Here is a 26,683-nt window from a genome sequence, read left to right as displayed (position 1 = left end):
TGCAGCACAGGGAATCTCGATGAAGGGCTGGAGTTGGTTCCAGGTGGAAATGCAGCCAGTGGAAGGGTGTCAGAGTGATGCAAAGGCTCGTGCTGGGTTTGTTGCACCTAATCCATAACACTGAGTGCCCCCCAACCCCGCTCCGTGTGGGTGTTTCTTAGATGTGAACCTCCAAAACAACACTCGGCTCGGCGTAGTCCCAAAAGATCAGCTGCAAGCACGAGTGAATTGCACACGGAGCTTTCCGGCGAGCTCCCCCGGGCCCGGGATTACAAAGCTGGCTCTGTTCAGTGGGCACGGTTCCCTCCTGAAAGCTCCTCGGTCTGGAAGTGGTTAGTGCTCACCGAAAGAGACCTGCTCCATCTTTTATTTTTGGCTGCGGTGTTCATCGAGGCTAGGCTCTGCTCTCACACATGTTCCAAATTCGGCTCTCACCAGAGTGACATTTCCTCTCTCACCCACGTCCTATCCAAAGCCTTTGTCCAGTACCTCGGCCCCTTAGATCTCGGTGATGTACGCTAAAACAGCCCCGGTAGGAGTTTGAGAGAAATGGGAAAATGGGATGTTAAGAGTTGGCCCAGAGCCGAGCAGGGTGCCGGCCAAGGTGTGGCACACAGCGGCTTCCTGAGGCTGCTCCCAGCCCGGCGCAGCCTGTCCTCGGCCCTCAGCCCCGCCGTGGGGAAGCGGGGAGAGGCGCGGTGCACCGAGCTCTGCCAGCTGCCATGGCCCGGCTGCTGCCGCGGCCCGTCCCGCGGAATGGGCTCCCTGTGAGAGCCCTTCACTGGGAGATACCCGAAGGGATGTCTTCACAGGGAAAGCAGGGTGCGTTTGTAACCCGTGTCTGACTCCCTTTCCTAACAAGTCCTCAGAAACACGAATGGGATTTTAACCATCACAACAGGAGCGGTTTGGCAACGGAGTCCTGGGCTTGACGTCCGACCTCCAGGAAGAGCCCTGGAAAGGGCCCCGTGAGGGGACCCAGGCGGGGCCCTGAGGGGACAGATCCCGTGCCGTGAGGGGAGCGAGCCCCGGGGCCCCGCAGACGCCCGGCCGGGGCCGTGAGGGGAGCGAGCCCCGGGGCCCCGCAGACGCCCGGCCGGGGCCGTGAGGGGAGCGGGCCGCGGCCTTTTATTTTTGGCTGCGGTGTTCATCGAGGCTAGGCTCTGCTCTCACACATGTTCCAAATTCGGCTCTCACCAGAGTGGTACATTTCCTCTCACCCACATCCCCATCCAAAGCCTTTGTCCAGTACCTCGGCCCCTTAGATTCTCGGTGATGTACGCTAAAACAGCCCCGGTAGGAGTTTGAGAGAAATGGGAAAATGGGATGTTAAGAGTTGGCCCAGAGCCGAGCAGGGTGCCGGCCAAGGCGTGGCACACAGCGGCTTCCTGAGGCTGCTCCCAGCCCGGCGCAGCCTGTCCTCGGCCCTCAGCCCCGCCGTGGGGAAGCGGGGAGAGGCGCGGTGCACCGAGCTCTGCCAGCTGCCATGGCCCGGCTGCTGCCGCGGCCCGTCCCGCGGAATGGGCTCCCTGTGAGAGCCCTTCACTGGGAGATACCCGAAGGGATGTCTTCACAGGGAAAGCAGGGTGCGTTTGTAACCCGTGTCTGACTCCCTTTCCTAACAAGTCCTCAGAAACACGAATGGGATTTTAACCATCACAACAGGAGCGGTTTGGCAACGGAGTCCTGGGCTTGACGTCCGACCTCCAGGAAGAGCCCTGGAAAGGCTCCCGTGAGGGGACCCAGGCGGGGCCCTGAGGGGACAGATCCCGTGCCGTGAGGGGAGCGAGCCCCGGGGCCCCGCAGACGCCCGGCCGGGGCCGTGAGGGGAGCCGGGAGGAGCCCTGAGGGCAGCAGCGCGCGCGGGCTGAGGGGCAGCCTGACGTCACCGGGCGCGCGTCACGCACCGCCCGAGCGCGGGGGACTCCGCGCGCCCCCGCCCCGTGACGTCATCACGGCGCGCCGCGGGCGGGCAGCGTGGGCATGGCGGCGGCGCGGGGCGGGCGGTGTCTCCTCGCGGCCCTGCGGCGCTCCGGGACCGCGCCCCGGCTGCGCCCGCCCGCAGGTGAGGGGGGACGGGCGGCGTGAGGGGCGCGGGCCCCCGGGCTGAGGGGACGGCCGCGCCTGCCCGGAGTTGCGCTCGGCCGCGTGCGTCCTCTGGAGGTGCGGAGGGTCCGTGTCCCACGGGCAGCGCCCCGTCGCTCTCGGCTGGTGCCGGCCGCGGCCGCTCGGCAGGGTCGGAACGGGCGCCGGCCCGGCAGCGCGGGAGCAGCTCGCACAGCGCCCGGCGAGCTGACCCGAGACCGCCCAAAGCTCGTGGGGCTGTGCAGGGAATAGCGCGGGCTCGTGTCGGGCCGGGAGCGCGCTCAGCCGCTCCAGGGCCGTGTCCTGCATCGTACAGGGTGTACAGCATGCTCAGATCTGTAGCATGGTGAGGTCAATGCCCTGGCTCGTGTAGGGGTATATAACATAGCCATGTTTGTGTCCTGGGTCATACAGCACTCCCAGTCCATCTCCTGGCCTTTGTAAGGTGTGCAGGACATGCAGAGGTACCTGCTGGCTCATATGGGCTGCACAGCGTATTCACATCATGTGTCATGTCCTGGTGCATGTCCCAGCTCACACAGGGCACACAGCCCAGTACCTGCCTGAGAGCAGAAGGCAGAGAGAGGAGTACCTGCCTGAGAGCAGAAGGCAGAGAGAGGAGTACCTGCCTGAGAGCAGAAGGCAGAGAGAGGAGTACCTGCCTGAGAGCAGAAGGCAGAGAGAGGAGTACCTACATGAGAGCAGAAGGCAGAGAGGAGTACCTGCCTGAGAGCAGAAGGCAGCAGCGTTGCTGTTCTCTGGCCATGTCACTACCAGAGGGGTTTACAGATGAGCCTGAAGGGTTTGTGTTTCTCAGGGGTGCACTTGAAGTTTCACCTCAGACAGCTGACAGGAGTGAATTCTAAGAAAGTCCAAACTCTGAGGCCTCAGTTACGGGAGGCGCTCCCTTAACAAGGCCCTCGTGGGCTGGAAATGTGCCTGTGAGCTGCCATGAACCGAGGCATGGTGAGGAGTGTCCTGCCTGTCTCCTCCAGCAGCCCGTGCTGTGTTTCCTTATCTCTTGTGTGGCCCCTAACTGACAGATCTGCATATTGTTGGTGTGGTCTGTGGTTTTCCTGCAGGTTATGGAGAGAAAATGTGACAGGGGAAATTGTGTGACAAATAGGGTCACTTTCAGGGTCGGGTTGTCAGATTTATTGTGTCACACAGTGCCACTTGGGTGTTTCTGGGCAATCCAGCTCTTCCTCCACAGAAATCCCCAGAGGCTTGTTAGCATCCATGTCTGGGAACAAAGCTGCTGCCCGTGGTGGGTTAGACACTCCAGCAGAGCCCGAGTTTTATCCCCCAACCTGTCATTCAGGCCCTCAGGGAAGAAGCAGCGAGCAGAAGCTGTGTGGGGTGGGGATAAAGAGGGAGGGGCAGGATTCTCCTTTCGCTTGGGTCCAGGCTGCAGGGACAGCCCTCCCTTCCCTCACCGGGCCAGCTGGCAGGGTTTGCTCCCATTTCATCCGAGGCTGGAGCTGCTGCAGAGCTCTGCAGGAGATGTGTTGGTGTGAGTGGGTCATTCAGGGAATCTCTTCTCCCCGCATTCTCGGGGATCCAGTGCCCAGCTCGGGAGCGCTCTTGTGTCAGGAGATCTGAGCTGGGAGTGTTAATTGCTGGAGCTTTTTCCTGCACAAGCTTCCCTGGGCTCCTGCTGACCCAAATTCTTCTCTTTTGTTTTGAGCCACAAACTGCTTTGTGCAGGGTTTCCCACCATAATTCTCTGGCTGTGCTGGGCTCTGCTCACTGCAAGGGTTTTTCCAGAAGAGGCTGGGCTGTGCTTCCTGGGGGGCTGGCTGGGGGATCGCTGAGGTGCTGGATTGAAAGGAGCCCCTGAGGGTCCTGGTCTTTGCTGTGAGTGTGTGAGGCAGGTCTGTGGCCGTGGGCACACTGGGATCACAGAGAGGTGGAATTTGGGCTGTGATGTGGGTTTCTCCATCCCTCAGGGTGCAGTGATGGGAACAGGAAGGGGTGTGGGCTGTGGGGAAGCTCCACATTTGATTAACTCAATATCAAAAGCCCTGATTTGCCCCAACACATCACAGTGCTTATCTGGGGCAAGAGCCATTCCTTCTTTGTTGCCGGGGCTGAGGAATTTGTTTCTGAGGCTCGTTATGAGTAGCACATAACCTGTTACCTCAGCAGGTGCTTCTCAGTGGCTGTTGTGTGCTGATAATTGTGGTTTTCCACCCAGAATAGCCAAGAGCCTTTTCTGCTCCCTTGCTCCAGGCAAGGACTCTCAAGAGGCAAATGGGCTGAAGGTGCTGCAGCTTGTATTTAATGAGCTGTGTCTCCCTGGCATGGGACAGGATGTTAATTAAGGAGGATAAGACCAAACATTGCACAAATCCAACAGTAACTTCCGAATTGATGGGTGGTGATTTATTATTGTGCTTTGGAGGTAGGGAGGCAAAAAAATGTGAATACATCAACAATTATAAATAGCCAGAAATAAAATTATAAGTAGCTGTAGCTTCTAGAGTCAGCTGGTGTTCATAGGCTGAGGGGTGACCTGTGTGGGGCCTCGGGTTTTGCTGCCTGGACATCTGATGATAGAAATGAACTTAAGGTTTTAAGCTGCTGCTGAGCTGTGTCTTTTTCAGATCCTGGAGTCAGAGAGGAAGGAAAATTCTCTCTTTTATTTCTGCTGTTTGGGAGATGTGTGTGCTTACATACGGTGAAGTATCCTACAGCACCCAGAATAAAATGAGTACAAATGCAAATACCTAAATAAAATATATATAGACCCTGAGCTGCAGGCCCTTCCCCTCTGAAGCTGGAGGGGCTGGACAGTGAGTGCTCTGCTGCTCTCCACCTCAGCCAGGGCTGTTTTCCACTTTCCCAGGCGATCCCAGCCCAGGCAGTGGAATGGAAGTTCCAGAAGGTGTCCTGTGATAATGCAGCAGAGCTGCTTGTGACGCAGAGAGCAGTTATGTGTGTGGGAGGTGTTCAGATGCATTTAGAACTATTTGTGGGCTCTTTTCTTTAAGGGCAGAATGACTGGGGAGTCATTCAAGCTTCTGGCTGGAGAAGTGGATCTTGATTCAAAGCTTTCTATGAGGAGGAGGAAGAATGAGGACTGACAGCCTCCTCTGTCAGCTCTTGAGGATGAGGTGCAGGAGACAGAAGTGCTGTTAAAGCTCAGGAGTTCATGTTCACCTGGTCTGGAGCAAGTGAGAGCCCAGCATGATGGTCTGGAGCAGCAAGACCTGTTCTTGATGACCACACTGACTGTAGGACCTGCTGTGGGGGACAGGAGGTTTGCAGGAGGTTTGTGAAGTGAGCCTGAGCTAGAGGATGAGGGATGTTGGTGAAAGGCTGGAATGCAGGGTTCACTCGAGGGCTGTGGCAAGGTGGAGGAAGGTTCAGGAGGGACTGAGCTCCCTCAGCATGTCAGCTGGCCTGGAGGGCAGGGGATGGCCTTGGAAGCTGTTTCCAAGGAGGTCACAGATGTGCTTTGGGACTCTCACCATACTAATGGGGTTTGGTCCAGTCTTTGGCTGTTTTTGTACCCATCTGAAGAAAGGACCCCTTGAAAATGTCAGGTGTAGGGTTTGCCTCCTTCCCTTGCTGGATGGAACACCAACAGAGTGAGCTGTAAGGAAAACCTGAGCTTGTTACTGCTTCCAGCCACTTGTGCTGCTTATCCATGTTCTGGCTCTGCCCAGGCTGTCCTGGTCCCTCCTCTGCTTCCCAGATCATCCAGCCTGGTTATGTTCATTGTAGCACTGGGGGGGCCAAGATGCTGCCTTCCCCAGGGCAGCTGCAGGGTCAGGTCCTCACCCTCTGGGATCCTCTCTGGCATTCTCCTAGCAGTTCAGAAATCACTCCAAGGAACAGGCTTTGGACAGAGGTCTGTGGTGCTGCAATGGTCTTTTTGTGACCAGGTTTGGCTTTGATTCATCTCCCAACAGAGAGAAGACTTTTGGGTTCACCTGGGCATAATGAAAGGAGGAGAATTGGAAATCCCTGACCTTAGGGGGGCTCGTGCCATTTCCTGACTGGTCTCATTTTCCCCACTGATTTTGTGACTGGTGGCCTTGCTGCTGCTGCATGTGCTGCTTGCCCTGGACCCAGCTTTGTTGGGGGGTGTAATCCCTGTGCTTGGGCAGTGAAGGGCCAAATATTTATTGGTAATTTATATTTTCACAGGCAGTGATGTGAGAGTTGTCTTCAGCTTAGCCAGGTAACAGCAGTGAAAGCTGCAGACTGCCTCTTCCTGATTAATTCAGTGGGAAAGCTGCTAATTGTCATCTTCTGGATAAAATTTTAATTCAGAAGAGCCAAAGTAGCAACTTGCCCTTTTTATGCAGTGAAGGCAATTCTGAAGGGGAATGGTGGGTGTTGGATTGTGAGGGAGCTGTTCAGACAGTGTAACTCCCATGGGATTACCTAGGTGGGACTTCTGAGGAGTGCTCCTGTTGGTGCTGGACTTGTGATGTGTATTGAAATATCTTCATTTGTGTCTTTAGCAAAAGGAGCAGCATGTCTGCAAAGACAAATTCTCCACCGCTGGAGCCTCCAGCACAACGTTCCTGCCTCCAGCATTCCTGCTGTCAGGATGTACAGCACACAGACAGCAGAGAGCAAGGAGGAGGAGCCCCTGCACACCATCATCAGCAACACAGAGAATGTGAAAGGTGGGCCTGGCACACGTGTCTGGTGGGGACGCTCTTGGGGTGCTCCTGGGTCAAGGTGTGGTGCAGGTGAGCCTTCCTCAGCAGTGCTGCTGCCTCTGGAGGAAGTGCAGGTACTGCTCACCGCATCCTTTCCATCTGTGTTGCACCCTCACCTCCCAAAACCTGGGTGTGGAGGTCAGCATGGCCTTTACTGAGAAACAAGGACATCAAGACTGCATCCATGGGCTTAGCCAGGCAGTTGATGGTCATGTGTATGTGTGGAGGCTCCACAGGCACTGGAATTGGCTGAAAAGACTTTGCTGTCCCAGAAGCAAGCTGTGCCTGCCCAGGTCATTGCTGTGGATCGTGGAGGTGTGATGAGAGTCCTGGTGTCAGCCCTTTAGCTGGAATGAATCGCTTTGCACAGCTTCGGGGACAGGTGCTCTGAAGCAGTCTGAGCAATGAGTTATTCCAGCACAGAAATAACATCTGAACTCTGTGCCTCTGTGGTTTTCCTGGAGGTACTTTTGAGAATGCCAGGCTGTGAAGTCCCTGATGGGGTTGATGTGCTGGCTGCCCACACTCCAGCTTCACCCCATCTCTGGGGGATGTATGTCCTTACCTGCAAGGTATGGCAGAGGTGATGTGGGGCTTGTGGCTTTTCCCTGTGTTTTCCCAGAGTTTTCTAATGGCTCTTGCAGGAGAAAGGAGTTCTCTAATGCCTCTTGCTATTTTTAAAAGGCCAAGGATGGTCTTTCAGCTGAGATGTTTTATAGTTTTAGTTTTTTTCTGAGGAGGTTTCTCTTCCTGGACATAGTTCCCTACCTGCAGGGGGGTGCTGCACAGATGTGTTCATCCAGCCTGGCCTTGGACACTTCCAGGGATCATGGGGCAGCCACAGCTGCTCTGGGCACCTTGTGGCAGGGCCTCAGCACCTTCACAGGGAACAATTTCTTCTCAATATCCCATCTAACCCTGCCCTCTGGCAGTGTAAAGCCATTCCCCCTTGTCCTGTTGCTTCAGGCCTTTGTCCAAAGTGTCTCTCCAGCTCTGCTGGAGCCCCTTTAGGCACTCAAAGGAGCTCTAAGTGCTCACTGAGCTTTGTCTTCTCCAAGCTGAACAACCCCAACCCTAACCTTTATTCCAGGTGCAGCCTCTAAACATGAGTTCCAGGCTGAAACAAAGAAACTGCTGGACATTGTTGCCCGTTCCCTGTACTCGGAAAAAGAGGTAAGACACCCTCAACTTGCGGGGAGATTTTCTCTTGGCAAAGCCCTGCCTCTGTCAAAGGATACATCCAAGATGGTTGAGCTGGGAGAATAACTCAGTTATTCAGTTCCCAATGAGTCCTGAGCTTTCATGTCAGGCTTTCTTGAATTATGTCTTCTTAAGACACCTTGAAAATGTCTTTTTGAAACAATTTGTAGGTATAGCCGAGTGACTCTGAGCCTTGAGCCTCTGCAGTTTCACACTGAGTTTGGACAAACTGTTCTCCTGGCAGATAATGGGGAAGCACAGTTTGGGGAGCTGGAGATTAGTTTGTGAAGGCAGTGATCTCCCAGGTGTCTGGGAGGGCTGTGCAGGGCCAGGCTGCAGGGTCAGGCTGTGTCTCGTCCCCAGGTGTTCATCCGGGAGCTGATCTCCAACGGCAGCGATGCGCTGGAGAAGCTGCGGCACCGGCTGATGACGGAAGGGAAGGCGTTGCCGGAGCTGGAGATCCACCTGCAGACAGACAGTGGAAAGGGAACCATCACCATCCAGGTAGTTCCCTCTGCTAACAGCAGGGTTATTCCCTGCTGCTCTCATCACTGGCCCTTGTCCTGTAGGAGTCACTGGAAGCTGAGCAGCAGCACAGTCCCCAAGCCTGCCCAAATATTCTGTCCTCAGCTGGGCTGTGGTTCATGAGGCTGTAACCTCAGGACTTGATGAGAAACCAGTAATGCTATCTGCTCCCCACTAGTAGCCATAGGAAAATTTGCTGCTCCTTCTTTCCCTATTGAGAAGTACCAGTGGCTTTTCTCCCAGCACCCCTGCCTAGTGCACTTCTCAGGTTGTGTGAATTTCTCACTAGTGGGTAAGTTGTGAACCTGGTTTCCTCCTGACCTTTGGGGAGGTTTTCATGCACCTCCTTAAGTCTGGGGTATTACATAGTTGCTTGCAGACCTTCTCTCTCCCCTGGGTGAGGGGAACTAAATGCCAGGGTGGTGAGAAGACCTTCCCGTTCCTGCCTGTCTCTCTCTCTTCCTGCTCCAGGACAGGCTGAGTCCAGCTTCTGGACTCAGCCTGCCCTCAGGCACAGTTGGGTCTGGAGATTTGGGCAGTAGCACAGCACTCACCTATGCCCAGGTTTTGGTTGTCCCTGCTGGTGACAAAGTGCTGACTGGGAGGGAGACAGTCTGTAAGAGCAGTCACCTGTGTGCCTCAGTGTGGGGAGGGATGTGGAGCTGGGCCTTCTCTCTGTACTTTGATCTTGCTTGTGGCTCTTGTCCAGGGTGCGAGGCTGAGCCTCAGTTTTGGTGTTTTCTTGGCAGAGCTCCCAATGTAAAAAAGGCAAACTGGTCATTTTCCTTGTGGAGCTGTGTCAGCCATGAGCGTAGCTGTGGACGCTCCTAGGAGAGCAGAGGAGGAGGAGGATGAAGCAGGCAGCCCTGAGTGACCGTGGCAGGTCCAGGGGAGATGTGGCACAGACAGAGCACACAGGCTGATATTTTTCACATGGGACAGAAGCAGAGGGGGCTGTTGAAGGCTGCACAGTTATTTTATATTTCTATTTCTCTGCGGAACAAGTGCTGCAGTTGCCATGGGGAAGTTAGTGCTTGTCAGTGGGCAACACAATCACCAAGCAGAGATTCTCAAAGCCTGGTGCAGGGGCTTTGCTATTCCTGTCACACTGTTGCAGTTTTCTGACTCCTGTGTCACACCAATTGCTTAAGAAGCCTTCCTTTAGCCCCAGGCAGCGGGGTCATTCCTGCCTTTCATCTTTCCCTTTTGACATTATAGTGGACACAAAGCATCTGACTCCATCAAGACATTGTTACCTCTCGTGCCCTGTCCCTGTGGAAGCTCTCCCCTTGTTTGGCAGTTTGGTCGGAGAGCTGCTTGCCCACCTTGCAGGGTGCCTCTGATGCCATCCCAGTTAGATGGGTTAGGGATTGGGCTTTTTATAACCCCCTGCCTGGCTGCCAGTGCCTCTCTAATGCCATTAAATGAGTCTTAACTAGGAAGCTTTTAACTGCAGCAGTCCTGGGCTGTGGGGAGCAGTGAGAACAACGCTGCTCCAATCTCTTTAATAGCTTTGCCTTCTCCAGAGTGCCCAAAGCTCCTTACCTCCAGTCAGGGGGTTATTTATAACTTCCTGAAGAAGCAAACTGCATATAATGATTACTGTGAACAAGAGTCATTCAGGCCATTTCTCTGCCTTTCAGGAATGCAAAGGTGAAAGAAAACTTGCTGCAGTGATTGAGGCAGAGATAGATCTTCCGTTTGCCATTGTTTTGTTTTCTGTACCCACTAGAACCTACCAAAAAAGAGGCAGCAGGTCCCTCATACATGACCTGTAGCAATGGTCAGCCCTTTTTTTATTCCTAGGAAGGTCCCATTGTCTCACTCTGACCCCTGGATCCTTCTCAGATCTCCATGCTGCTCTGTGCCTCTGGATCTGCTGAATCTCTCCCCTCCTCTTCCAAGCCCTGTAGCATCTCTATGTCTCACTGAGCTGAGGAAAGGCAGGTCTGTAATGTGTGATGGCCATTACAGGCACATTCCTGGGGGGTTATGTAGATCTGGTATAGGACTGCACTCATCTCTGTTTGGTGACTGCAGTTCTCCTTCTTCTCTGCCAGAACTGAATTCCAGTCATAAGCACAGCAAGACTCAGGATTCTGACGGATGTCCTCATTCAGGAATATTCCACCTAAGCATTGCAGTGTAGTATCTGCTAAGAGGGACGTGTTAACTGAGTTCCGCCACCTTGCTTTCTTTACAAAGTCCTGTTGTTTTAGCAAATTCCACCATTTCCTCCATCCCTTTGGAAACTGCCTCATGTTTCTAGGACAGCTCCATCTGTAGCAGCCACAGCCTGCAAGGTCAGAGTGGTTAAGAAAATCCATTTGAAAATGTGAGGGGTGTGTTTCCAATGAGAACAGCTCTGCAGAGCTCTGCAGTTCTGCGTGCTGAGGCTTTACCAGTGTGATTTTGGACCCTTTGAGGTGGGAACAGAGAGCCTCTTAGAGACCCCAAGGCTCTGTGAGCACAGAACTCACCTTCAGCACCTGCAGGAGGTGACAGGCAGGTGACAGGCGCTTGGCTGTGCTGTGGTGGTGTTGGGGCTGTGCAGTTTTTGCCATGCTGCTGTGCCTGGTAGTGATGTGTGAGCTCAGGGCTGCAGCCCTTCTCCTTGCTGAGGCTTAATTTAGGGCTAGGACAGTTTAGAGGAAGTGGTTTGAAATGTTTACAGAGCTGATGGCTGCTGCTGCTGGGGGAGGGAGTGTGCTTGCTGTTCCATCACGGCAGAGCAGCGTGGTCGCTGCCAGAGCTTGGGCTGCTCAGTTCCCTTTGTTGGGCTTTCATCTCTCTCTTGCAGTCATCCAAAATCAGTGTCTGTGAAGCCACAAAATCACCAGTTTGCTGTGTTGGGAGGAGTTAAAATGACTGCAAACACCACTCCTCCCTGCAACAGCTCCCTGTATCACTGAGCAGATCTTTCCTGCCTCACCAGTTACAAACAGCCTGTGACAAGGACTGGGCTGTGCTGGGGCTCCAGTAAGGATTGGGCTCTTTGGGCTGTAGCAGGTCAGGGCAGATGCACCCTTGTGTCCCACAAAGCTTGGGGCAGGTGGGGAGCACGTCCCCCTCCCCTGTGGGATCAGGCTGCAGCAGAGAGGGTGACCTGCACTGCAGCATCTGTGTGTCGCTTGGGCTTGAGGAAGCAGGAGATGGACAGGTGGAGATAGAGGGGTAAATGTGGCTGTACTTCAGCAAGTCTTAGGTGGAATTAAACCTACAGAAATATGCCACAGATTGCAGGGATGGGCTACAGCTTCCAGTGGTTGCATCATCTTTAACAAATAAGCCCAGGACCCAGAAATATAAACACATCTCAAATAACCTGTGGCCCAAGGAAGGAAGTGCACAATCCTTTAGTTCTCTTCACGGCAGAATCAGAGCATATCCTGTATAAAAATGGGAAATTCAAAGTGGATGAAAGGCAGTACCTTTCTGCACAGTGGGTATTTAGACCTGGATGGGTGGAGGCTGAACCTGTGGTTTTGCAAAGGAAAGCTCAGGCTCTCTGCTTTGGACAACTTCCATGTACTAGGCCAAGATTACCTCGTGTTCACAGGCATCAGTTTTATTCTGGCTTTTCATCTGCTGGTTGTTGCTGCTGCAGATGCTTTAATGATTCTAAACCAGAACGTTGCTCTAGTACAGCTGCTGTCCTGGTCTTGTGAATTGGAAGTCTTTAATCAAGGTATTTAAATAACAGTGGGCACATTTGCTAATCAGACATTTTGGGATTTTATTACTTCATCAACTGGTGAAAGCAGCATGTCTTTATAGTATAGTCAGTGTTCTTCTGATGCCCCATTGAGGTTTTACACTGAAATAAATGTTTCAAGTGTTTGTTTTGCAACAAAGCAAGGTGAAAGACACAATAGTTCAGCCAGGTACCTCTAACTGGGAGCATTCCTTCCAATGCAGTCATGGCAGGGGCAGCAGTTAATGGCTGCTTAATGGGTCGTTAGGTGTAAGGAAGCTCTGCAATACTTTAAATTGGACTCAGGTAATGAGCAAAGCTAAACTAATCTTACACAGCAGGTCTCTGCAAACATCCAGCACCCTCACCACAGGGTTAGAACAAAAGGCTCAGAAGGCACAAAGGTGCAGGTCAGCAGCAACTTTGGTACCTTGGAGGTCTCCACACATAAAAAGGTGCTAAAAACAAAGTTCAGCTGATGTCTCTTTGGCGTAAATGTTACTGAGTTTAGTTCCAACACTTGTGGCCACCAGCCCTTCATAGTCTGAAGGTCTGCAGCCTCTTTGTTGTCTTTTATAGAGGATGGTTTGGGGAGGATTTTTACTCTGCACCCTGAGAAGTACCAGAGGAGAAATTCACCCAGGTGAGGAGGTGGTGGTTCTGCTGGGTAGCAGCAGGTCTTCTGTAATTAACATTCAGCTAATGAAGGGCCAGTGCACTGAACTCTGTGTCTTGGTCTCTCCAAGCTGTAGAGAAACACTTGGCATGTGGAACTCTGAGCATATCCCTCACATTTTGTAATTTGAGAAGCCCCACGTACAATTTGCTTTGTGCTGTTACAAATAGCTCTCCTGTGGCTGCGGTCAGCCTGATAAAGCTTTTCTTGCAGGCTGAAGGGAGGGCAGAACTGTGTGCAGGGGAAGAGAAGTTGTAGTGCTGATGGAGCAAAGGCTGGATGGTGGTGGGTAGAAGGAGTTTGCAGGGGTTTGTGCTGCCGTGGTGGCTCCTGGTGAAGGTGCCCAGCAGCCAAGGAGCAGCTGGTGCAGCACAGAGCGGTGTGAGAAGGGCAGTAGAAGTTCCACCAGCTGCTTCCTTGGATTTCATGGAGCTGCCAGCACTTGTGTGGGCCCAGCCTGAGGTGGGCTGCTCATGGGCAGGTTCAGTTGCTTCCCATGACTGCAGAGTTCCTGCTCTGCAGAGCTCAGCTCCCATCTCTCCTCCGCTGCTGCTTTATTCCCATTGCCCTGAGCAGCTCCATGTGGTGAAGGGAGCCAAAGGGCAGCTGCAGGAAATGTGGACATGGCAAGGGTGTGTTGAATCTTGATGGTGTCTTCCTCCTAATCCACCCAGGTGTTTTCCTGCAGTAGGGAATGTCTGCTTTGCCAGAATCTTCACTTTCTGCTCCCCCTGTCAGCATCCCAGCTGTTTGAGCCCTGCTTTCTTTGTTCATGAGATTCACCCTCATCAAAGCAGTCTCCAGGAATTGTCATTAAGCGTTCTGCAGTAAGTTTGGCAGGGCATTAGGAATTCAACAGCCAATAAATTAATGGGGTAAGGATGTATTTTTTTTAACACACTGGAATTTGGGAATGACATGCTGTGCTATAAATAGAAGTGGATCAGAGTTCTGTTCAGGGTCTGGCATGAAGAAAAACTGAACCAGATGCTGAAAGCTGTTCTTTCTGTCTTTTTCTTCCCTGGGGAAAGGGACCATGTCAGATTCCTGAGATTTTGCCATACGCTGTTTGTTTTCCTTGGCTTTTGATCTCTCGCTGTTGAGATCTTACTGGGCATCATCCCTGTTCTCAGCCAAGAGGGCTGACTGGCTTTACTGTATTTAACCAAGGGAAAGGGATTGCTGTGCCCTGACTTGTGGGGGGCAGGAAAATGTCTTACCCACATGGCACCTCACAAGCTGAGCAGTTCAATCCTTCCGTGCAGTTAACACTGCATTAAGAAATCCATACTGCCACTAACTTACTTTGGTAGAAGTAAGCCCAGTAAATGCTCCATGGGTGGCAGAGGTCACTCTGGCACCTCACCTTCGAGCCACCTAGCAGCTGCCAGTTCTGTTGCAGCTGATTTCGCTGACCCTGCACACCAAATCCCACCCCTGTTAAGGCACTGGGGATGTGTGAGCCCACTCTGCATGTGCCAGCTGCTGTCAGCTGCAATAACCATGCTCACAGGTACTCAGGTAGAGCTGAATCCCTCATGGGAAGGAGAATCACATCTCACTTGGCTACTTTTCACCTCAGAGAGTGGCTCAGAGAACATGTAACAGTGGGTTCTTGGGATGCTTGTGTTGGGTAGAGAAGCTGCTGGGATTTGGGAGGGGGAATGGGACTTTTTTCTTGAGAGTGGCATCCTGGAGGGCAGTAGGCCACCTGTGGAAAATGTGTGTGGAGCAAGTCTGAAAACACATTGGACAACAGAAAGGGAAAGATTTTTGCTGGGGCCCTGTGTGAGAGGGTGGCCATCTCTCGCTGGGGTTTGCTGTTACCTTTGTTGCCTTGGTATGTCATGCAAATTGAAGTTGCAGCCAGGTTTGAGACTTACTGCAGCCTTTTCTGGGTGATCCTGCTGCAGGCTCTGCTGCCTGAGATGTGTGAGCTGCAGGGAGATGTTTATCTGCATGCAGCAGTGCAATTCTGGAATAACCTGGGGGTGACAGGGAGCTATGTGCCTCTGAAGCTTGGGCAGAGCATTACAAAGTGTAGCTGGTGCATTGTATTTTGGCTGGGGTCAGGCTGTTCCCATGGGAATGCAATACCCAGCTCTCCTGGACATTGACAGCTCCATACTCACACCATGGAGCGCAGGGTGAGGGGGAGAAGAAGGGGGGAAAGGCAGAGCAGATGGAGATCGGTTCATGTGCTGCTTGCAGACAAGGGTCTGCATTACCTGAGAGTTAAGGGATTTAAGAGCTGCTCTGCTGCTGATTCCCAGTGTTCCACATCTGCAGATTGCAAACAAGCTGCTACTCTCTGCTCCTCAACTCCCCCTCAGACCAGTTCAGGAATGGAGGGTGTATCTGTTCATGACATCTGGCACCATGGGGCCATGGCTGGGTTGGCATCTCTTTCCTGCACTGCCATCCTGTGCTTTTTAGAGGGATGTAGAATCCAGCCTATCCTGGCATGGTTTTATCTTTCCTTGAGAAATGGCCAGAGTTTCTGAGCTTTCTGGTGGTTTGTAGGCAGCTGTGGCTGCCCCTGGAGCTCTCTGCCCTCTGAGTCTGGCCATGGGCAGATGGAGTCGCAGCTGGAAGTCTGCTGCTGGATTTATTACTCAGGGGGAAAGGAGAGGGTGGGAGTTGGAGGCAGAAGTTGCTTGGGTGCTGTTTGCTGGAGCAATGATTCCCTGCTGATATTTGAGCTGCAGTTGCTGTTTCTTTTCAGGACACAGGTATTGGGATGACCCAGGAGGAGCTGGTTTCTAACCTTGGTACCATTGCTCGTTCAGGCTCAAAGGTAACTTGGGACAAGGATCCTTCTCCCTCCCTTAGAAAACTCTTTTCCAGGTACGACCACTTTTGTTCTCCCAGTAATTTTTCATTCCGTTTTGTCCCTTGGCCCTCAGCCCAGCTGTGAAATTACACCCCTCTTGGAAGGTGAAACCTGCCTGTGGAGTCTTTTGGCTCTCAGTGGTCCCTGCTGTGCTGTGGGAGGCCCAGGGAGCCCAGGCAGTGCTGATGGGCCCTGTGTGTAGCACTGCTGCACGCACTGCCCTCACTCCAAACACTCTCCTGCCCAGCCATCCCTACAGAGGGGCACCCACCCACTTGGCATTTACCCCATGTCCAGGGGAGCAGCAGCTCTGTCCCCACAGCAGGGTGTTGTCCATGTGTACCTGATTTTTGCTTTCATCTCTGGAGGCACCATTTTAAGGTTTCCTGCTCCTGACTGACCAAGCTCTCACTTGTTTTCCTTTTACTGCTCTAAGCAGTGCTCCTCTTTTCCAGAGGTGCAGTCCCTGTGGAGAAACCCTTTTCCTTGGGAACCTTCCTAAGAGCAGTGATGCCAGGAGCATGGGGTGAGGGTGCTGGACTGCCAGGCTGCAGTGCCTGAGGAGCCCAGCTGGGGATTGATCACAACCTCCAGGAATACCTGAAGTCACTGTGTGCTGCTTTGTGTCTCCTTTGTTCCTGCAGGCTTTTCTAGAAGCTCTGCAGAGCCAAGCTGAAGCCAGCAGTAAAATCATCGGCCAGTTTGGAGTGGGTTTCTATTCAGCCTTCATGGTGGCTGATAAAGTGGAGGTGTTCTCACAGTCAGCAGAGCCAGGCAGCCCAGGCTACCACTGGTCATCTGATGGGTGAGGCTGCAGAGTGGGGTGGCACATGGGGGGCTCTGTCCAGACCAGGCATGGCCTGAAAGCTCTGCAAAGAAAGGATATGTGTGTTCTTTCAGTCCTGGCTGACTGGTTTAGGTCCTGCTCTAGTTATACACAGTAACAAAGCATGGCCAAATGTGCCAGTGTGGAAACTGCAAGGGCAGAGTTGGTTTGTCAGAGCAGGCATGCTGTGGACAGAGTACCTGCCTCTCCTGTTCCATCCCTGCTGGCAGGCAGTCAGCCCAGGGGGCCCACAGCACAGGGACAAACTGAATTGATGGGTGAGGCTGCAGAGTGGGGTGGCACATGGGGGGCTCTGTCCAGACCAGGCATGGCCTGAAAGCTCTGCAAAGAAAGCATATGTGTGTTCTTTCAGTCCTGGCTGACTGGTTTAGGTCCTGCTCTAGTTATACACAGTAACAAAGCATGGCCAAATGTGCCAGTGTGGAAACTGCAAGGGCAGAGTTGGTTTGTCAGAGCAGGCATGCTGTGGACAGAGTAGCTGCCTCTCCTGTTCCATCCCTGCTGGCCCACAGCACAGGGACAAACTGAACCTCCTTGCTCTAATCATCCTCTGAGGTTTGGCTCAAGGCACCCACAGAGAGCAGAGTTTGTGCAGCACTGGGGTCTGCAGGCACATCTCCCTGTGGCTCACAGCTGTGTGCTCATTCTTTGCTTTTGCTTGAAGTTGCAAACATCTGTGATGGCAAAGCTGTGGGCTGCTGGACATGTTGAAATTGGAGCTTCTGAGGGTGACAAGCTCAGCATCCCCTTAAAATTTCCTCAGAATAAAGAATTTATGACATTATTTAAATTCTTGAGAAAACTGTGACACCAGACTGGTTTGGGTTTTCAGTAGCTGGTGTCTTTGCAGAGTAGTGTGTCCTGGGTCTGGAGTCGCTGTGGGGAAAACAGCCACATGGTTTTTGGGGTTTCTCAGAGGCATAATGAGCATTGAAGACTTTTTTGTCTTTTTCTCTTGGCCTTGAAGTGCTGTGTGCTCTTAGCTGAACAAACAATTTCTCTGTGCTATCACGAGTGTACCTGAAGCACAAACTGACACAGTGTTTGTTTCTAATCCTAGTTCAGGGATGTTTGAGATTGCAGAAGCATCTGGGGTCAGAGCTGGGACTAAGATTATTATACACCTCAAAGAAGACTGCAAAGAGTTTGCAAATGAAGACCGAGTCAAGGGTGAGTAGAGGAGGGGAATGCTGTTACACCTGGGGATCTGTGGAGTCTGTTGGTGCTCACAGATGGAACGTGAATTTACAGGTTTTTTCCTCTCCTGCAACTCCTTTCACGTGCTGTTACTGAGGGAATTCCTGCTGTGTTATTTCCACAAAGGTGACCCTTCTGTGTCTTCTTTCCATTCCAGAGGTGGTGACAAAATACAGCAATTTCATCAGCTTCCCCCTGTACCTCAATGGGAGAAGAATTAACACGTTACAGGTGAGGTGGGGGCCACAGGCAGGTCACTCATGGAGATGAACCACTGTAATGCTCCACTGGAGACAGGAAACAGCATAAAGCTGTCCCTGGAAATCAGGGCAGGATTGTCCAGGATATCACAGACCTTGCAGTGATCAGTTAATTAGAACGAAAGGAGACAATCCAGCTGAAGTCATACCTGCAACAGCTTCTTTGCATTTATTGTAGAAAAGTCTTGGAGATCAGCAAGATCTGTGCCTTCCCTTGTCCTGAACTATTATTTCAGTGCTTTATAATGCTTATTCTGTTCGAGCCATGTGATGTGTTAGTGCTGTAGGGATTGCTCATATTGCTGGTGTGCTGACACCTCTCACTGCAGTTCTTCCTGTCCTTTACATGGAACAGCCACTGCCAGGGAGTGGTTGGGGTTTTTCAGCAGCTCACAGCCTTATTTATTCCCAGCTGCTAGCTGAGCACTGCTTGATGCTGGCATTTTCTGACCACTGGCATTATACTGCAGCCAGATCCATTTTACTCAGATGTTCTTGGCCCAATTGCAGGCATCACTTGGGAGAAATTAATTATCTTTAAAACAGAAATCTATGAATCATTTTCCTTCAGCATCTCCTCTTCTGATTGTTTAAAGCTTTCTCACCTAAGAGAGCAGTTAGAGAGCATGTGTGTGGCTTCCTTGTTTCCTGGAATGTGGCACTGACTGCACAGACTTTCAAGACTGTATTTAAACATTTTACCATGTTAATTTATCTAAAGTTCTGTAATTGGTGTTATTAGTCACTGATTATTTATTTGGATTCCTGCATAATAGTGTTTCTGTTCCAAAGGCTTTCTAGTTCTGCCCCTTAAATTACAAAACCAGAAATAGCTTTAGACAGCTGTTTGCTCTCTCTGCCTGACAATCAATAGAACAGGCTCCCTGGAGAAGAGCAGTAGTAGAGCAAGGGCTGAAATGCCCTTAATAGAGTCATGGACTTTTATCTTCTTATCAGAAAGTCTGTTTTCCCTTGGGTTACAGCCACAGCTTTATTCTCATTATGCTCCCACTTCATGCCTTTTCTTTATCCAGGATCTTGGCTTTGTGTTTTTCCACACATCAGCATCAGTTCACTGCAAACAGAGCCACAGTTGGTTCCCTGGTGGGGTTTCTCCTCAATGAGCTCCTGAATGCTCACAGCATGGAGCTGGGAGCTTCTCTGGTTTAACTGGAATATCTGTTAGCTACAAGTGAGCCCCTGAGAATGCAGCACTTTCCCTAACACAGCTACTGTAGAATACCTTAGCTCCCAGTGAGTCCATAATCCTACCTGTGATCCTGCAAACCCTCCAGGACACTTGTGTGTGCTGGAAATGAGGGGAAGTCACCTGTGGAACAAGGCTCTGAGGCAGAGGAATCCTTAAGGATTTCAGGGCTACCAGGGACCTGAAACCCTTGGGCTCTGAGGGTGGGCTGGATGTTGGTGTTGTCCCCAGAAATCACTCCTGTCACTCGTTTGAGCTTGAGTGGCAAAGAGAGGCAGTGACTGAGATGGGCTTCACCCAGCTGGAAACACACAGTTCTGCATTGAGTCCCACATCTTTGTTGGATGCAAGTCTTTTGCTCAGGTACTGGAAACTGAAACATGCTGTGAGCCTGGGCTGAGTGCTTCAGAAAGCACTGGGGGAGTTAGAACAGCAGCAGGTGGAAGCTGGAGCTCATGGCTTCGGTGCATGTGTTCATGTGGGAAACACTGCTGGAGCAGTGACCCTGCAGTGGTTCACAAAGCAGCTCCCAAGCTGCTGAACGAATCAGCAGAAGACAGTGCAGAAGCTGCTTCACAAGCTCTTAGCTGAGACAGTGACCTCCATCAGAGAGGCAGGTTGGTTGCAAAAGGCTCACTAAAACTTTTGCTTTTCCTTTGCTTGCTGGTTAGGCCTTGAGAACTTGACCAGTACTGCCAGTCAGTTGAGCTGTGGGATCTGCCCAGGATGGCCATTGGCAAGTGCAAGGCAAAGGAAGTTAGCCAAATCCCTTTTGTTTTGGGCTAACAAAGCTGCCCTATGTATGTTGCAGGGCAAGAGTTACCTCTGAGGGGTGGCCCAAGGCCAGATGAGGGGCAGTAGTTTGTTCATTGATAATGTGCCTGAGCCACATCTCGCTGCCAGGCTGTGCAGAAGAGTCTGTTTGAAAGGTTCTGTTTCCCTACTCCGGCACCCTGGAGGCCACAGAGCTGATGGGAACTGTTCTCCCTGCTCCTGCACAGGCTCTGTGGATGCTGGAGCCCAAGGACATCGGTGAGTGGCAGCACGAGGAGTTTTACCGCTTCATAGCGCAGGCTTACGACAAGCCCCGCTATGTCCTGCACTACAAGACCGACGCTCCCCTCAACATCCGCAGCATCTTCTACGTGCCCGAGCAAGTACGTGTGCTGTCCTGGAGCGTGGGACATCTGCCCAGCTGCTCTGAAAGGGGAGAAGGGCAGAGCTCCTTAGGGAAGGGAGGCAGATATGGCTGCAGGGAGGAATATCCAGTGTGGCATCTCTGCAGTGGGCTGAGGGCTGCAGGGTAGTTGGGATACTGAGCCATGTCAGGAGCAGGGGGATGGTCCTAGGGAAGAGAGCTAAGATTTCAGCTCTTGTTGGGTTCAGTGTTGTAGGGAAGACCACAGTGTGATGAGGGCACCCTGCACAGTGCTGGTGTTACCTCCTGTCTCTTTTCCTGCAGAAACCGTCCATGTTTGACATCAGCAGGGAAATGGGCTCCAGCGTTGCCCTCTACAGCCGCAAGATCCTCATCCAAACCAAAGCTGCAGACATCCTGCCCAAGTGGCTGCGCTTCCTTAGAGGTGTGTGTGGGACCAGGAATAGCAGGTTATGGACAATGGCTTCCACAGGGATGAGGCAATGGCTGCCCTCCTGAGCCTGGCACTTGTGTTTGCATCACTGTTCAAGGGTTGCTTTGTGTTCCAGGTGTTGTGGACAGTGAGGATATACCCCTGAATCTCAGCAGGGAGCTTCTGCAGGAGAGTGCCCTGATCAGGTAAGCAAGAGTATCTCTGGACTGAGGTACAAGGAAAAGATACAAAGCCGTGAGGGAAAGGGGACAGTGGACTCACTACAACCCTGCACAGAGAGACATTTAACTAAAATGTCATGTCTGGCTCTAGCAGTTGTCTTTGAAAAGGCTTGTTCCTCTTGCAGGAAGCTCCGTGATGTTTTGCAGAAGAGGTTGATCAAGTTCTTCATTGACCAGAGCAAGAAGGATCCTGAGAAATATGCCAAATTCTTTGAGGAGTATGGGGTATTCATGAGAGAGGGGATTGTCACGATAGCAGAGCAGGATGTCAAGGTACTTGTCTTGAAACACTGCAGCTGATGAGAAAGATTACCATGAGCTGGGATGAGGGAGACTGCTACTTCCCATGGAGCTTGCATGGCCATAACTTGTGTTCCTGGGTCTGCCAAGAACCTCTGGATTCTCTAGTGCCTAAACTTTCAGTCTTTCTGACTGGTGCTGCTTCCCATTTATTTTGAGACCCTGCAGAGTCACTGCTGTCAGCCCTCCCTGGTGCAATGTCAACTACAACAGGCAATAAAGATGGGCCTTCCCCTCCTGTTGCCTAATTGCCATTTCCAGGAGAGCTTGACCTACATCCTGTCTAAGTCACTTTTCTGCCTCTTTCATATCTGGAGCAGGAAAGGAGGGATTCAGAATCCCCTGAGCCATTTTGTAGGGCTGCCAAGAGGCACAGGAATCCTTGGGGCTGGGAGGGGTTGGGTGGTGCTCAGTGACCCAGCTGAGCTCACAGGAGCACGTTTCTTGCAGGAGGACATAGCCAAGCTGCTGCGTTACGAGTCGTCGGCGCTGCCCGCGGGGCAGCTGACCAGCCTGACCGACTACGGCTCGCGCATGAAGGCCGGCAGCAGGAACATCTACTACCTGTGTGCCCCCAACCGGCACCTGGCCGAGCACTCGCCCTACTTCGAGGCCATGAAGAAGAAGGACATGGAGGTGGGTGAGCAGTGGTGCCACAGCCAGGGGAACACCCTGAGCTGCTGCAGCAGTGGTTGGGGCTGGCTCTCAAAGCTGAGCAGGGCAGCGAGGCCTGTGATGGAGCCCTGCCAGTGTGGTGCCTTTGCCTGGCCCCCTCTGCCTCTGCTCTGTGGCATGAGGCCAGGAGGGAGCTGTCACACACTCTTAACTACAATGTTAAAAAAACCATTCCGCTGTTAGGAGTATGCAAAGGAGGGCCATGAGAATGGTGAAGGGCGTGGAGGAGAAGCCATATGAGGAGCAGCTGGGGGCACTTGGTCCGTTCAGCTGGAGAAAAGGAGACTGTGGGGAGACCTCACTGTGGTCTTCAACATCCTCACAAGGGCCAGCAGAGGGTCAGGTGTCGATCTCTTCACTCTCATGACCAGTGGCAGGACCCAAGGGAATGGCTGGAGCTCAGCTGGGAGGTTTAGGTTGAGTATCAGAAGAAAGTTTTCACCCAGAGATGTTAGGCACTGGGACAGGCTCCACACCTGTCTGAGTTCAGGAAGCATTTGGACAATGCTCTCAGACACAGGAATTGCTGGGGTGTGCTGCACAGAGACAAGAGTTGGGACAGTGATCCTGATGGGTCCCCTACAACTCAGCATATTCTGTGATTTAGTACTTGTACAGACACTTGGTTCTTATATCTGTTTCCTACCTTTGCTGGACCCCAGAGCAGGAGCCTGGGAGCTGCTGTGCAGGGCTGTGATTGTGTTACAGTTGTCCTCTGTGGGCTGGTGGCCCTCTCAGGACTGGAGTCAGTGCTGGTTCTAACTTTCCCTGGGCAGCAGACTTGCTCAGCTGCAGATCCGCCACCTGTGGTAACAAATCCCTCCAAGGGTTTGCTTTCACGTCAGGCCCTGAGTGACAGTCACTGTGGGGTTGAACCTGTGAGTTTCCTGTGTGATGTTCCTGGTGTTTGGTACAGAGCTGCCTTGGGAAGGAGGGAATGCTGTTACATCCCAAACAACGTGTTGCTGTCTGTTGTTGGCACAGGTGCTGTTCTGCTATGAGCAGTTTGATGAGCTGACACTCTTGCACCTCCGGGAGTTTGACAAGAAGAAGCTGATCTCTGTGGAGACAGACATTGTTGTTGATCACTACAAGGAAGAGAAGTTTGAGGAGAGCCGCCCAGGTACTGTGAGGCTCCCCTGTCCCCTCCTGCTGCACACTGTCCTGCTACCCTGAGCAAGTGAGGGGACACCTTCCTCCCCTGCTCTTGCAGCTCCCGAGCAAGAGCCTTCCACCCTCCCATTCTCATGGTCTGAGGCAGCTCAGAGTTGTTGCAGACTGGATTCATCTCACATGATCAAAGTTCAATGGAATGTCATGTGTGAAGTTGCCATGATTTTGTTTCAACCCCATGCATACATCTGGTGCCCAGACAGAGGCAGGCAGCCCCTGGCAAGGCAGGAGCCTGCCCTCTCTGGGTATGGCATGGTCTGGGATGAGGATGTGAGTGGTGCTGTACTCCCGTGCTGTACTTCCACTCCCACAAGAGAACTGATCAATGGAAGTGTGAAATGGAATTGTAGAAACTCAGCTCATTGTCCATTGCATACTAGAGATATACACTCAGATGTGCCCTCTTTCCCTGCCAGCTGGAGAACGTCTGACAGAGAAGGAAGCTGAGGATCTGATGGCCTGGATGAGGAATGCCTTAGGCTCTCGAGTCACTGGGGTGAAGGTGGGTATTCTGTGTCTGGGTAACTGAGTACAGGAGATCCACAGAGGTAACGATCTAGGGAAAAAAAGATGAGAGGTGGCTGGGGATCTGCTGCCACAGATTCTTCTTTGGACCCTGTGGGAAGACATTCTTCTCCTGCCTCCTGTGTGTGAGTGGTGTGGATTTGTCATTGGATGGCATTTGTCATTGGATGGTCAGTGTGGCAGCAGAAGCAGCACATCTCAATCTGTATTGAGCAAAGCCCACATTGCAGTCAATGTTCAGGTTACCAGAACAGGCTGGTGACTTTTCTTGCTTGTGGACTAGAAAGGTGTATTGGCAAGGAATGCTTTGGGTCCAGCTGCAGCCCACTGCCTGTGGACTGTGAGGCCATTTGGGTCCCCATCTTTCCTGCTGGGCTAGGCAGCTCCTGTGGGATGGGAATGAACCATGTGAAGGCTTGGTGTGGATCTGTGCTGAGAAGACTCCAAGTCCTCACACTTTCCCCACATGTCCAGGCTTTCCACATCGATAACAGTCTTTTGGAAGTCTCATTTTGCAATGTCTCATATTGTTCTGCTGAAATGCTGAGTTGAGGACATCAAAGGTTTTTGCAAGTTTGTCATCCTTCACTTCTGTTTCATTTGTGAAAGTTTTTTCAAGTCTCTCTCTCAGAGTATTTGCTTGAATGGTAGCTATGTATTGAGGGCTGCCAATTTTACTGCAGGCCTCTATCATTTGGGGCAAGGCAGGACTGGGATCTTGCAAGCCTCAGATGACCTTTTTGCATTCTGGATGTGCGTTGTCCATGGCAGCCCTGACCGGTGCTTGTGCCACAGGTGACCACACGGCTGGACACCCACCCTGCCATGATCACCGTGCTGGAGATGGGCGCTGCCCGCCACTTCCTGCGCATGCAGCAGCTGGCCAAGACCCAGGAGGAGCGAGCCCAGCTCCTGCAGCCCACCCTGGAGATCAACACTGGGTAAGGGGGGACAGCACCAGCACGAGGCCTGGGACACAGCAGCCTCTCAGAAGAGGAGGCAGAGAGGAGGCAGTGTAAGGCTGCCAATTAGCAGAGTCCTCCCCATTAAGTGCAGTCAGTGCCACAGAGCCTTAATCTTTGAGGCTGTGTGGCACCTTCAGTGTGTCCTGACACACAGTGTGCAGTCCTCTGGGGACCATGGGGATTGTGGGGACAGATAAGAGAGAAGAAAGAAGCCCCAGAACAGGAGCAAGGAAGTTGACTTTGGTGACCCACTGTGACTTAGCTGCTCATTCTGGAAATAAATTTCTCACTGTGTCCTAAATCAGCAAGTTCAGTGTTAATCTCTCTCTTACAGGCATGCTCTGATTAAGAAGCTCAGCGAGCTGAAGGACAGTCAGCCTGATCTGGCCCAGATGTTGCTTGACCAGGTGAGAGCCAGACCTTCTCCAAAAGCAGCACCATCCTTCCCAGAACCAGCATGCAGACCATGCATGGCAGGGAACAGGGTGTACCATTACAGTGAGCATCCTTTTGTGGTCCCTGGGTATTTCTGGGATTTGTGATTGATGTTGTCCTAGCAGGTGCCCTGGAAGACATTCTTGGTTTCAGCATGCAGGTCCTGGGAGGGACATTCCCTTCCTCCCTCAGGCAGGTTGCTTTGGTGCTTATTTAGTGCTTTCTTCTCTTTTTCAGATTTATGAGAATGCCATGATTGCAGCAGGACTGAATGAGGATCCCAGGCCAATGGTGAACCGGCTGAACGAACTCCTCACCAGAATCCTGGAGAAGAACTGAGCCCCAAGGACTGAAGGATGAACTCTGTGCTGACCGCTTGCCTCAGGCACAGCCACTCAGCAGCTGCTTGCAGGCACTGTCCAGCACAGGTTCATGGGCAGAGGGCAGGGAGAATGCTGGCAACATCCAGCCCTCCCTGCACAGGGAGGAGCCACCTGTAACTATCAGATCCCACGTCATCAACTTGTTGAAAGTGCAGTGCTCTTAGTGGGGACAAAATCCAGAGGTTGTTGCTAAAATAATGTGCCCAAATTTCTGACATGAGCCTGAAGAGCCTCATTTCATACTGTTTCTAAAAATGGCCTTTCTCAAAATAGATGTTGGCAGCAAGATCCCCAGTCAGGTCTGTGAATGCACCCCCCTATCCACAAAATCCCTTCTCACCTTTGTGCTCTGAACAAGCACTGGAAAAATCAATTAATTAGTTTAGAAACCTCCAGGTCTGATCAGGCAGGAGGAGTTTGCTGGCATGGAGACAGCTTGCTGCCTTTGGCAGACACAGATACTGTTGGTGGAACATGTCAGTGCAATCCCATGGCAGAAAAGACCACTGAGCTGCTGAATAAGTGAGTTCATCCTGGTCTTGTGGAAAAAGGGAAGTAACTGGGAGGTGGCTTTCTGGAGAGTCTGTGAGATAAACTGCACACCTAGCTGATCTGTATTTATGATAAATAAACATTGTTATTTTCCAGACATCCCCCCCACTTCACTCTCCTCTTTATTTTGTTGGTCTTTATGTCTTGAACTGGTGATGTTGGTTTGTCTCTCTTCAGATGCTGTTTGGTTCTTCAGGGCATCAAGCACTGGACATGGTGGCAGGAGAGGGATGGGAAAGCAGGAGAATCTGTAGCTATGAACCCTGTTAGTTTTGTCTCAAGATGGGATGTAGCTCTTGGTTTGAATCAAGCAGTGGTGGTTCAGACAGAAGTGCCATGCTAGATTCCCTGTGTCTGCTTTACACCATGCAAATGGTTTATAAGAATCCTTTCTCCTGCTCAGTGGGGCTCTGAGCAGCCCTGTTATTTGTTTAGCTTATCTTTAAATTGCCAGATTAAGATGCTGGGACTGGGTTTGGTTAACTCTTTGGGTGCTGTGCTGGACAAGACAACCTCCAGCTCTTTAAGCTACAGGAAACCTGGCTGTGCACAGAGGAGTGAAAAATTCCTGCTGCTTGGGGGACCATTTGAGAAGTTTTATTAACATCACCTAACATTTCATTTTTATTCAGATGCAGAAGAGGAAAAAAAGGTAGTGA

At 52.0% G+C, this 26,683-nt stretch overlaps 1 protein-coding gene across 1 annotated transcript; it reads left to right on the top strand.

Annotated features, from left to right (window-relative positions):
• The first annotated feature begins 1,931 nt into the window (after window positions 1-1,931).
• Window positions 1,932-26,123, top strand: TRAP1 (TNF receptor associated protein 1). Its single transcript, XM_041462555.1, has 18 exons — window positions 1,932-2,065; window positions 6,561-6,728; window positions 7,855-7,937; window positions 8,328-8,468; window positions 15,585-15,656; window positions 16,337-16,497; window positions 17,600-17,709; window positions 17,894-17,967; window positions 20,205-20,360; window positions 20,666-20,786; window positions 20,911-20,980; window positions 21,142-21,289; window positions 21,767-21,952; window positions 22,976-23,114; window positions 23,581-23,666; window positions 24,485-24,630; window positions 24,989-25,061; window positions 25,327-26,123. Exons 1-18 carry the CDS (start codon window positions 1,984-1,986, stop codon window positions 25,426-25,428), a joined length of 2,118 nt encoding a protein of 705 aa, XP_041318489.1. The 5' UTR covers window positions 1,932-1,983; the 3' UTR covers window positions 25,429-26,123.
• Window positions 26,124-26,683: the final 560 nt, after the last annotated feature.

Source organism: Pyrgilauda ruficollis, unplaced genomic scaffold, assembly GCF_017590135.1.
Source record: "Pyrgilauda ruficollis isolate IOZ18807 unplaced genomic scaffold, ASM1759013v1 scaffold16, whole genome shotgun sequence".
In the NCBI taxonomy this organism is placed as follows: Eukaryota; Metazoa; Chordata; class Aves; order Passeriformes; family Passeridae; genus Pyrgilauda; species Pyrgilauda ruficollis.
This window is presented reverse-complemented; position numbering and strand designations above follow the sequence as displayed.

Excerpts from the sequence above, each read along its gene's own strand:
- TRAP1 (XM_041462555.1), top strand. The coding sequence starts at position 1,984 with ATGGCGGCGGCGCGGGGCGGGCGGTGTCTCCTCGCGGCCCTGCGGCGC. Across the intron at positions 16,498-17,599 it reads TACCACTGGTCATCTGATGG|TTCAGGGATGTTTGAGATTG; the intron begins GTGAGGCTGCAG and ends TTCTAATCCTAG. Across the intron at positions 25,062-25,326 it reads CCCAGATGTTGCTTGACCAG|ATTTATGAGAATGCCATGAT; the intron begins GTGAGAGCCAGA and ends TCTCTTTTTCAG.